The 12,464-nt window shown below is 44.0% G+C and overlaps 1 protein-coding gene across 2 annotated transcripts in view; it reads left to right on the top strand.

Moving 5' to 3' along the window:
- Nucleotides 1–12,464, top strand: part of ADAMTS9 (ADAM metallopeptidase with thrombospondin type 1 motif 9) — a 141,107-nt gene that overhangs the window by 21,888 nt on the left and 106,755 nt on the right. Inside the window, exons 4-11 of one of the 2 annotated variants that reach the window (XM_050957230.1) lie at nt 2,185–2,471; nt 3,559–3,642; nt 3,744–3,868; nt 4,330–4,370; nt 4,495–4,600; nt 7,651–7,797; nt 9,124–9,265; nt 10,385–10,489. In XM_050957230.1, the coding sequence (XP_050813187.1) occupies nt 2,185–2,471; nt 3,559–3,642; nt 3,744–3,868; nt 4,330–4,370; nt 4,495–4,600; nt 7,651–7,797; nt 9,124–9,265; nt 10,385–10,489 (1,037 nt within the window). Of the gene's footprint in view, nt 1–2,184; nt 2,472–3,558; nt 3,643–3,743; nt 3,869–4,329; nt 4,371–4,494; nt 4,601–7,650; nt 7,798–9,123; nt 9,266–10,381; nt 10,490–12,464 lie in introns of both variants that reach the window. The other variant, XM_050957229.1, reaches the window with a different exon arrangement.

Genomic DNA, 12,464 nt, shown 5'->3' with positions numbered 1-12,464 from the left:
AGTAGAAACAGCTGCTGTAATTACAGCTATAAGGTTTTTGGCCCAAAACTAGAAAAGAAAAGGGGATTACATATAGGTATAGTTGGCCTGCTTCTGCACTACTTCGTAGCAGATGCAGGTGGCATGTGACCAGGCTTCATCACCTAATGTGATCTTCTAGTTGGATCATTAGCTTCCCTGGTCCGGGCTGAGTGCTGACAGGCAGTGCCACATGAACACTGATCCATCTCCTCCTGCTTCTGTACTGATTTATCAAGGGCATGCCAATGCTGCCTCTGAAGTTAGTTTACCATGAGAGCAGAATCCTGCCCAGTTAACAGCACTGATTAGTGCAGGATAACTAGAGCAACCCAGTTATATATGAATGCCACGGGTTTTCTCAGGCTTCCTACTCAAATAGCTGTTATGCATGGATTGTTAGCTGTCATAAGGTAGTCCACACCAAACATGAGGAAGCATGGCCGGCGTTCATATGAGTTCTGTATTGTTTGCTGTCCGGTAGCCAGGGCCGTGTCTACTGTTTTCACCGCCCCAAGCAGTGCACCGAATTGCCGCCGCGGATGGCGGGGGTAGTCTGTGCGCCGTTAGGGCAGCACGTGAGTTTCCGCAGCAGTGGAAATTCGGAGGCAGCTTCTGTCTTCAGACAGAAGCTGCGCCGCCACGGACAGCTGAACATAGAAGCTGCCACCGAATTGCCGCCACCACAGAAACGCACGTGCCGCCCTACCAGCACACGGACTGCCCCTGCCATCCGCGGCGGCAATTTGGCACGCTGCTTGGGGGCAAAAACACAGGGAATGCCGCCCCTTGCAGATTGCCGCCCCAAGCACCTGCTTGGGATGCTGGTGCCTGGAGCCAGCTCTGACGGTAGCATTTAATTTTAGAATGTCGTGTATTGCCATGGAGGAGGCAAATTATCTATTCTCAGTTGAACAGTCATTGGGTCATACACTTAGCTGGCTGCTGCTATTTATTAACATTGTAAAATCAGTTTTTTGGAATTTATTACTAAAACATCCGAAAAGGAAACGGCACATGTCAAATAGCCAAGAAGTTCCCCATCGCTGAAATCTTGTTTGCACTCTGAGTGTTCCTTTGTTCCCTAATATTCTGCTTCCTGTGCCCTTCTCAGTGGGTCAGATAAGGAAATGAGATATTTTTCACCAGCATGATGAAATGAAAGTAAAGCTACAAAGACTACGAGATCTATAGGCCGTTAGATGAACAGTGCTGATTTGGCTTTATGTTACTTAGCAGTACTGAACTGTTTCTCTTGGATGAATCACATTCAATTAGCTACTTCCTCTGATGAGCTGATTAAAACTTAAATGGTATCAAATACCAATGATTTTGCTCTTACACTTAAATAATTCTATAATTACATAGTAATCAGATGGTAAATCTTAATTGTACATGTTCCATATGTGTTCTTTGCCCATGCACCCTCCTCACTCTGTCATCTTCATATCAGCTTTTAGCATACTTTCCATACTTTTTATGTTGTGCCTAATTGAATATCAAAAGCAGTATATGTGAAACTTCCTGTGTTCTATTCTTTAGTCAGTGGCAGCTGTGTTATTAGATGACCTTTACTGTTTCAGTGGCACAGAATAATAAGAAGGGAAAAAATAATTGAAGCACAGCCATGCTATTGTTACAGACAGAAATGAATCATATGTAATTACTTCAGTCTTTGGGGCCAAAATCTGGCAGTCCTTATTCCGTCCTTCAGTTGTGCCTGAGTAAGAGAGGCAGGATTTAGCCCTTATTCTCTTATGTGGGTTAATAGCCACGTTGAACACACATGGAATCTGTACGCAGACAGAACAGTTAAAATTCCTGGATACAAATATAAAAAAAATTAGCTGATTTTTGAGTATGAATTCTTCCTACATACTGGATTACTCTGGTCCTGGTCCAGCAACGCAATTGAACACGTCTAGCTTTAAGCATCATTGACTTCAATAGAACTACTCATGTCTTTAAAGTAAAGAACATGTTTAAGTGCTTTGCTAAACTGTGGCTTTCCATGCAATCCTCGTTTTGCATGGCTGCTTAGAACAAATCTGAGTGAGTGCAGGAGACAGACTACTAGCTGTTGTATGAAGTGAAGTGTATTCCTAACATGAAAATGTGTGGTTTTGAATGCATTCAATCAGGAGTCCATCTTTTTTTAAACCATAGGGCATGAAAACAGTCGCAAGAAGGGCAAGAGGAAAAACCAGAGAAGACAATGGCAAGGAATTAATCTGTTCTCGGACGTGGAGGTATTAAAACATAGCATAGCAAGAAATCAATTTTCTACATATAACAACAAGACTGAGAACACAAGTCATGTCAAGATGCACCGAAGAACAAAGCGATTCCTCTCCTATCCTCGATTTGTGGAGGTCATGGTGGTGGCAGACAGCAGAATGGTTGCCTACCACGGAGCTAATCTGCAACACTATATCTTAACATTAATGTCAATAGTAAGTATCAAAATAGAGGAGGAATTTCCCTTTGGATTTTACTCATCCCACCCCAAGAGGGTGTGATACTCAGAGCTTGTGTACATCAAGTTCTGTACTAAAGTCAGGATTAGGTAACGATAGAATGTGGCTCATATTGACAAAACTTCAGTCATGTCCTCCCTCAATACAGAAAATGTCAGAACCCACAAGAGACTCTTCCAGTCCTGTTGGATGGCTTCTTCCAGCCCCGGCTCCACCACACAAATTAACTATTTCTGTGGTTCACTCCTTCAGTTCCCCAAGTCTCCAGCAGTAGGGTTGCCACAGGCTAGTGCTGCTGTCCTTGAGATCTAGTCTCCTTCCCACTCAGGCACGTGTGATGTACAAGCTGAATGAGAATCTTGCCACATGTGGCTTCCGAGCGTACACAGTCATGAGGGTGGATCCCCTCCCCCTTCCTACATGCTGGGATTTAGAAGTTGAGTTGTTACCCAATTTTCTTTGCTGCTTAAAGCTCATGAAGAATAGTAGTATCAGTTGACTTTCCATTATGGTAGTAGGAGTCCCAGTGGCAACTCTGGCTTGTGTGCAGTGGTAGGGTGGTTTTGCTGGCATCTTCTTTAGCTTTCTCACCCCATTCAAGAGCAGGTGTAATGCTGACAGACCCTGGTTGTCAGCAGGCAAGATCAAACCTGGGACCTCTGGAGTTTAGTGCATGAACCTCTATCACATAAGCTAAAAGCCAACTGGCTGTTAGCTAAGGCTGCAGAGCAAACTCATTAATCTCTCTCTCTTCTTTCTTTCTAAGTGGTCTTGGTGCCACTAGATGGGACAGAACACCACACCCAGGAGGTGGGTTACACAGACTTAATGGTTCCAAATGCCCCTGGATCTTTGTGCTCAAGGTGTGATGCTAAATCTCTCAAGGTTTTGCACCAAGATGATGTTCATGACCAGATCATTAGCTAAAATTCTACTACAAAACCTACTGAGAGAGCGAAGAGCTGCCATGCTCTGCTCATTCAGAGAACAGAAGACAAATTTGTGTTGCTTTGATTCTTTGTTTGAAGCTAGCATTAACTATGAAAATTTCTCTTTGATGCAGGTAGCCTCTATCTATAAAGACCCAAGTATTGGAAATTTAATTAATATTGTTATTGTGAAATTAGTCGTGATACATAATGAACAGGTAATGAAAGAATTTTTTCCACTTTGTGTTTGCCACAGGGAGTGAACACCGAGATAAATAACTAAAATACACATTTTTGTATATATATTTTTTATGGCTAGGATGGTCCTTCAATATCTTATAATGCCCAGACAACATTAAAAAACTTTTGCCAATGGCAGCATTCCCAGAACCACCCTGAAGAAAACAATCTACCCAAACATGATACCGCTGTACTTGTTACCAGGTATATTAAGTTTTCTCATTAATAATGTAGCCATTTGAGTATCACAGTTGGAATTTTTAATGCATGTGATTATCAGAAATAAATGATTTGAGGAAGCCCAGTAATGACAATAAGTGTTTGGATTGCAACTGTGGAAGTAGTGTAGCAATGAAAAGAAGTATGGTAAATATTTATCCCTCTGTTTAAATGCATCTTTGATTGATTGATTGTAGTATCCAGGATCTGCTCCTAATGCCATTGAATGCCTAATACCAACTGGTAAAACTCGATTTGACTTAAATAGGCAGTTGAATCAGACCTCTCTGTTCAGTTCACCAACAGCTTATGTGACAAAACCAGCTTGAGAATGTCAGCTGGAGAACCAAGAATTGCTTTTGAATTATTTTTTCTTTATTTTTGCATTTGTACTGTAACTTGCGTGTACATGAAAATTAAAAGCGTCAAGTCTGTTCTGCTTTCAGACAGGATATTTGTAGAGCTCACGACAAATGTGATACATTAGGTAAGCTTCATCTATTTTTGTTTTTGTTTTACTCCTTTGAGGTGACAATGTTAATATGTGCTTAACTCTGAGCAGTATTTCGTTTTTTATCGTAACCCTTCTTGTTCTGCCCTTGCCTTTCTAGGTCTGGCTGAACTGGGCACTGTTTGTGATCCGTACAGAAGCTGTTCAATTAGCGAAGATAACGGACTAAGTACTGCTTTTACGATCGCGCATGAACTTGGCCATGTGTATGTTTTTATGCAAATAAGTTTACATTTAAATAGCCAAAGATATATGCTATATGGAATTGATGGGTTACTTAGGGAGGTGGTGGAATCTCCTTCCTTAGAGGTTTTTAAGGCCCGGCTTGACAAAGCCCTGGCTGGGATGATTTAGTTGGGAATTGGTCCTGCTTTGAGCAGAGGGTTGGACTAGATGACCTCTTTGAGGTCCCTTCCAACCCTGATATTCTATGATTCTATAATGCACAGCTGAGCCTAAGAAATGAGCATACTTGGGTAGGAGGTGCAAGGACAAGGAGGCAAAACAGCAGGCAGCATCTGAAAGGCAGATGAAAATGCTCCATAACATCCAGTGGTAGCAGCATGGAGTGGCCAAGAGAAGGCCCAGCCCCAGGGGAGCACAGAATGGGTGGGAGGGTGTGTCAGAGAGAGTCATAGGTGCCGACTCCGTGAGTGCTCCGGGGCTGGAGCACCCAAGGGGAAAAATTGGTGGGTGCTCTGCACCCACTGGCAGCTCCCCTCCCCACCCCGCTGCCCAGCTCACCTCTGCCTCCGCCACCTCTCTTGAATGTACTGCCGCGTCCTGCTTCTCGCCCCTCCCTCCCAGTGCTTGCGCCGCGAAACAGCTGTTTTGCGCAGCAAGCACTGGGCGGGGGGAGGAAGAGGAATGCGATGCACTCGGGGAAGAGGCGGGGCCAGGATGAGGATTTGGGGAGGGGTCCAATGGGGCAGGAAGGGGCCAGAATTGGGGCGGAGGCGGGGCGGAGGCAAGGGAGGGCATGACCACCCACTGGTGCTAAGGAAAATTGGTACCTGTGGGGAGAGTCCCCTGCTGTGGGTAGCAGTTGAGTAGGGAAGAAAAGGATGCTGCCCTTCCCATCCCCCTGCCCAAATCAAATGAACACGTATCCTCTCCTGCACTGTCGTTTCCTCTCAGGCCTAACTTGCCTCTGAAGGCAGAAGGTGGGAGTCAGCAGGGTGTCTCCAAGCAGATCCAAGGTCTCGAAGGCCTATGGAGCTAGCACATTTTATGGCGTGGTGCATGCTTTGCTCACCTGGCACGCACTCACGCTCATCACAGGGCTGCGATGATGGAAGAGCTCAGAGTAAACATGGGCAAACCTCTCCCCTTCTGCCACCTAACCTCAGGGCCCCTGCCACTGCGTGTTTCTCAGAACAGACCCTACCCTGGCATGTAACTTTACTGAAGTCAATGGAGTAGTTATGCCAGAGGATGAATTTCGCTTAGTGTGATTGGCATTCGACTGAGACAGCTTCTACCAAGGCCGTGCTCATGTGGATGAGCATGACCATCTATGAAGCTAGGATTCCCGATGCCCCCACATGCAGTTGAGCCCCCAGTTGATCGTTGAAAGTAGGAATGAAAAAGATGGGCTTAGATCACCTAGTCCTTTGCCTTACAAGTGCAGGATGTGTCATCTATCCGATGGCTACATCACCAATTAAAATAATATACTGTGTTTTAGATTAGAGACTTCAGAGGTGGGATTGGTGAGTTCTAATGAATAGCTCGTTCACTGCTTAAAACGGTTTTTCATTTGGGCAGTGTATATTTAAGTGCAGTTGTATTTTTTTAATTTGATATCCTGACGGCAATCCCCAAGGTTTGACCCCCCCTGCCAACTTGCAGCGGTTTATTTCACAAACTTCATCCCAAGGAGATGGTCCTGAACCGGAGTGCCTCTGTGTGGGAGGCAGAGGGAAGACTTGGCTCACTGGACGAAATCTTAATGGAAATAGAAACTCAGCCTTCAAATTTTGGATCACATCAAGTCATTTCCCCTCTTCCGCTTCAAATAGCAAAGCAGCTTAAGATGTTCTGTGTCAGTGACATTTTTGCAGCATTCTTCAGTTGAGCGTGTGCTGCAAATCTCAGACAGGTTTATGTTGATATTGATTCTTGATGGCATTTGGTAAACCTACCAGATAAAATATAAGTTCATCCCTGGTGTGACTCCATTTAGGCAACTACATCAGGGACAAACTTGGCCCCAGATGTCTAAACCTACAGTTCAGTTTCATTAGAAACTTTCTGCTACTAGGGTATTGAACTCTCAGGGCTTAACTATACTAGGGACTTTAAAAAAAATAGGAGGGGAATAGCTCAGTGGTTTGAGCATTGGCCTGCTAAGGGTTGTGAGTTCAATCCTTGAGAGGGCCACTTAAAGATCTGGGGCAAAAATCTGTCTGGGGATTGGTCCTGCTTTGAGCAGGGGGTTGGACTAGATGACTTCCTGAGATCCCTTCCAACCCTGATATTCTATGACTTCAGCTATCTATGGCTTGCAGACTCCTAGAGTAGACAAGCAACACTGCTGTAAAACACAATTTGCATCAGGGCTGTTTACTAGGAGCTGGGGTATTCTGCACTGGTGCAAATCATAATTTGTGTTAGCTGTGTCTCTCTGCGCTAGGGGTTTGTATTGGTGACTGGCCGCCAATAGCCATTCATAGTACAGAGAGTGCCTCAGTGTCAAACTTTGTAAGTCCAAAATGATGCCCATATTTTATAACTTCACCACAGCTTGCGGAAGGCTGGGATTTACGAAGGAGCCTAAGAGAGTCAGATGCCGAATTCCTATTGACTTTCAAATTCCCAGCCAAAGTCTTTGAGTGTTTGGATTGGCTGGGGAAAACTTGTCACTGGCATAACATTGGGCCCAATCCTGTGAGGTCCTGAATGCCTGTAGGGGCATGGCTACAGGTAGCAAGAAAGAAAACTGCATCTGAATTTTACCCAAAGTGTTTGGCTTGAGAATACCTGGAGTACCCACAATGCCACTTAGATTTCTGATGTTGAAAGCTTTTGTGTACTCTGGCTGCAAATGGCTGCACACCCCAAGAATCCTATAATGTTCCAAAGCACTTACTGTGTATTGGTTATTCCAAATATTTTGGCTAATTTTATTTTTATCTGTAATATTGACCAGCAGTTTCAAAATGAGACAAAATGTTTTATACACTCTATTTCTGCTGAAGTATGGTATGCGTGGTCTTTAACGTGCACTTCATTAGACTTGTTTTACTTTTTGTAGATTTAACATGCCACATGATGACAATAATAAGTGCAAAGAAGATGGAGGGAAAAATCAACAACATGTCATGGCACCGACACTGAACTTCTATACCAACCCCTGGATGTGGTCAAAATGTAGTAGGAAATACATTACAGAGTTTCTAGAGTAAGACATTATATATGTGGCAGTGTTGTTATATATACAGCCTCCTTCAAAGAGCTCATTTGTTACACTGAAAGCAAAGTGTGCATCATTTGGAAAGGAGCTGAAGTGGGGTGCGTGTGTGTGTGTGTGTCCCATTTACATAGTGTAGAAATGCAGCTTCTGAGTTTCAATCCCTGCCAGTTCAGTCTCATGATTAGCTGGCAAGGAATTGCTTCTCTATGGGGAAGGCTAAGTCTTGACCCCCCTGGAAATCACTTTTAAGGAACTCGTCATCTCTGCTAAACCTGAGCAGCGCGTTTCCCAAGCTTTGTGACCCAGATACTGAGTTGTGTGTTAGGAGCACTTGGCCCAGCTAGGAAGGCAGTTGCTAAAATCCATGAAATCTACCTCTGCAGGCCTTGGCGCTGACCTGGAGCCAGCCTGGACCCTGGAATAAATTAGAGAGGCCCTGAAGTTGCTCTGGTTTACACTGACTGCCCATTCTGGCATCTGAGAATGCCCAAGATGAACGAGAAAAGGGGCTTGACCACACAACCTTTCCTCTGGCCATACTCCGTATGTGGGCAGCTGGGAAGGGGTTAGCATAGCAGCTGCTACAGTGGCACTGCACCTCTTTAGGATCTCCCTATGCAGAAGGAGCCCTCTGGTAGCTTAGTTAAGTAGCTCTGAGGCCACGTCAACCTCTCGGAATGGCACAAAGTTGCCCTAATGTGGCCCAGGATCTGTGCCCATGATGTCAGTTGAACATTTGGAGTTCTTCTGAAGTACAGTGAAGAGTTTTTAGTGAACATGTCCTGTGCCTGCCCTCTTCTCCCATTGGTATGGGCCTTTACCTGCTCCCACCAATGTTGTGTACAGTCAGACTTGAGAGCTTGTATCCCTCAAGGTGGCTCTTACACTGTTTGTGTTGTGGGAATATTCAGTATTTCCTCTTTCAGTTTGCACTCACTCTTGGTACCCAAAGCAATGTGCTGTATTTCTCAGTAGCTGAAGTATTGTATGTTAAATATGACAACCCAATAACAAGGGAGAAAGGATGGTCTTGTGGGTTAAGGCCCAGGCTGGGAGGAAGGCAATCTAGTTTTGTTTCACAGTTCTGTTTATAAGCAAGGACCTGGGGCACACCATGTAAGCAGGGTATGCCCCTGAGCAGCCCCATGTGTAAAATGGGTGATGGTCATATTTCAGTCTGGTGCAGGAGTCTTTGAGGAATAATTTGTTAACCTTTATGTGGCACACAGATACTGCATTGATGAATACATTAAAAGGAAATGGGCTCTAGCCTGACAAATCCCTATTTAACCTTGTTGTTCTGTTTTATTGAAGCACTGGTTATGGGGAATGTTTACTAGATGAGCCTGTATCAAGGACTTACACTTTGCCTCAGCAACTCCCAGGAGTAATTTATGATGTTAATAAACAATGTGAGTTAATTTTTGGACCAGGGTCTCAAGTCTGCCCATACATGGTAAGTGCTCTTCCACCTCTTTGTTTTGCTTGTAACATGCGATAGGAATAAAACATTGCTGGGTTAGTCCCATTATCATATAGTTTGGTACCCAGGTTGTTCATTTTTGTCAGTGGCAAAAGGCGTCGCCATAACAGCCACTACCGTAGGCCATTGGCAGGGTTTGACTCCAGGGCCTCCATCTCCTCACATCTTCAGGAGTGACTAGCGATTTTGAGAGCCTCAGTCTGGAGGGGTCCCACTTGGGACACTTGAAAGAGGCTTAATTTTCAGAGGGTGGGTGCTCATCACTTCCAAGGTATATCAGGTTGGGCACCTAGACACAGAGGCACCCCAGAATAACTAGTCCCTTTGGAAAATCCAGGCCCCAGATGATTAGCTGGGAGCTATAAAATGCAACTGTCCTCTGTGAACCAGCCACAGAGGGGCTATTTACCATACGACTACCTTGGAGAGAGAAGCCCTCTGTCCATCAAACAGAAGCATCACACAATACTCCTCACTCTGCCCTGCAGCATGCCTCACTCCTGTTCTACTGAGCAGCTTGTAAAAGGCAAAAACATTGTCCCCTGCTGTTTGCTGAGACTCCCCACCTGGGTACCAGTTAGTGCCAATTCCAGTGGCTATTTTTGTGTTCTATTTCACATAGGCTAGTAAAACGCTAGCAGAGGGGAACAGCTTATGATCACCACCATAACTTAGGTTCGATTGGAACTGGTAGCAGGAGACTGTGGGGAGGGGGGATTTTTCATGATTTTGGTTCCAATACACACACGCGCAGCCCATGTTTTGTCAAAATCGCCTGTTGACAGAATTTTTCCAATCAGCTCTACTGGTAGCTTGATTTCAGGTGGGCTCCACACATGTGAAGAAGTTTGCCCACACTCGTCCAGGTTCAGGACTGATATATCTTAGAGCTGAAAGGCTCCATGTCCCCATAGCTATTCAGTACTCCCCTCCCCCTCGCCCCCACACCCTTCCCCTGCCCTGTTTTATATTGCACACATTCATTGTGTAAGTGGTGGCAAATTTATTGTGAAATGTCATGTGATAAACAGAGTGCATCACACTCGAGTCGGACATTACTTAATACTATGATCATTTAAATAAATGAAGCAGATGCAGTGCAGACGCCTCTGGTGCATCAGCAGTGATGGAGCTCACAAAGGATGTCGTACTCAACACACACCTTGGGCTGATGGGACAGAGTGTGAACCTGGAAAGGTCTGTAATACTTGATGTTTCATCCCCTTATAGATAAAAATGGTGTTAAAAGGCTCATACTGTATATATCAATCAAAAATCTTTTTTTATCCCCTGAAGTTCAGTTGTATGGAGTGTAATTTACAACTGAAATTCACCCAAGGCTAATTCTATATAGCTTTGATGGTGGCACAGTATAATCTTGCTGGCTTGTGATGTAGGAGGTAATGTGTTCTGTTCCTTGTCAGTGCTTATAGTGTATGATATCAAAATGATAGTCTCTCTAACTTGGAATTAATGTAGTAATATGTCATCTGCAAATGCCTTTCTCAAATGCCTCTAAATTGTTCCTGATATAATCTCCTGTTTGCCATTATTGTGTGTTTGAAATGCATTCTACCTTTTGAAAAGCTAATTGTACTTTTATGGAATTACTCGAGCAAACTCTGGGAGGTTTTCCTTTCCCATTCATAGGAAGTTAAATATATGCAGTTGGTAATTAGTATGTTTAAAATTGGCTCTTAGCTTGGACAACTTCAGAGTAGAATACAGAGCTGGTCAAAATGTTTCATCTAAAACTTTCTTTAACAGTTGTTTTTCACCAGAAATGGAAATGTCTGTGGGAAATGTCTGATTTCAACAAAATGTTTCAGTTTGTGATCTCAATTTTTTAGTGTTCATGTGTCAAAAACTGGAGGGCGGGGGGATAGTTTATGGGATTTTAGTTTTTCCAGGAGAAGCCAACCATTTTGAAGAAAAATTTCAACCAAAACTTTTTAGCTTTTATCAGAATTTTTTGTAAGAACAAAAACATTTCCCAAGCAGCTGTAGCTTGATGGTTTTCAACGATTTGTCTTAAAAAGTTACGTTTGTAACATGCTGGATAACCAGTAATAGTTATAGTTGTCATAGCCTTGGAAGACTTGCTGTCCCTAATACTGTCTAATACAGGGATCGGCAACCTCTGTCACGCGGCCCATCAGGGAGAGCCCCTGGCGGGCCAGGGCAGTTTGTTTACCTGCAGCGTCTGCATGTTTGGCCCATCGCAGCTCCCACTAGCCGCGGTTCACTGCTCCAGGCCAGTGGGGGCTGCGGGAAGTGGCTTAGGCCGAGGGATGCACTGGCCGCCACTTCCCGCAGTCCCCATTGGCCTGGAGCAGCGAACCAGGGTGGATAGGAGCTGCAATTGACTGAACTTGCAGATGCTGCAGATAAAAAACCGTCCTGGCCCATCAGTGGATTTCCCTGATGGGCTGCTGGCCAAAGGTTGCCGATCCCTGGTCTAATACACAATCTTTTAAATGCATTTTAATTAAAATGCATTTAGGCTATATTTGACCCATATACTTTCATAAAATAAATAGATTATTAAATTTTCTGCATTTCTGAAACCTTTCTAGTCAACATGTTTTGCTAAGTGATGATTCAAGTCAATGGGCATAACGTATCGTTTTGTTTTTCTTTCTGATGAGAAAGCACAGGCACAGAAATTGTACATCTTCTCATGCATTCACGCACGTCATGGGAATAACCATGAAATTCCCACTTTTATACTGCTCTTCGGAGCTGTGTGGCAGTGGGCTCTGTCCACCGCTCTAACCAATTTTATTCACTTTTCCCTGAGGTTCCCCCTTGGTCAGAGAGTTGGCCTAAGGCCTGTGCATCATTGCGGTCAGTTTGAACCCTATTTTGATGACGTAAGTGGAACTTCAGGGATGTGTAGACCTTGTGGTGGCCCACTGCATAAGTGAGAATTTCACCCTTTAAAAGACATACAGGCTTGATCTTGAAAAAACTACTGGGTGTAGTTACTATCCCAAATGAGTTGCTTTTCAGCAACTTCATTTGGTATTGCTCACAGTATAAGACTAACAGATAATGCCTTACTGCTCTGTGTGTATAAGATCTGCTACTGTGTGTGTTTGTATTGCATTGTAGTAAATAAAGAAGATGTATTACACTCAGGCATGCTAAGAATTAATGACAGGTAAATTTA

Source organism: Gopherus flavomarginatus, chromosome 6, assembly GCF_025201925.1.
Source record: "Gopherus flavomarginatus isolate rGopFla2 chromosome 6, rGopFla2.mat.asm, whole genome shotgun sequence".
Taxonomy (NCBI): domain Eukaryota; kingdom Metazoa; phylum Chordata; order Testudines; family Testudinidae; genus Gopherus; species Gopherus flavomarginatus.
Note: the sequence above shows the minus strand (reverse complement) of the source record. Positions and strands in the feature narration are given on the sequence as shown.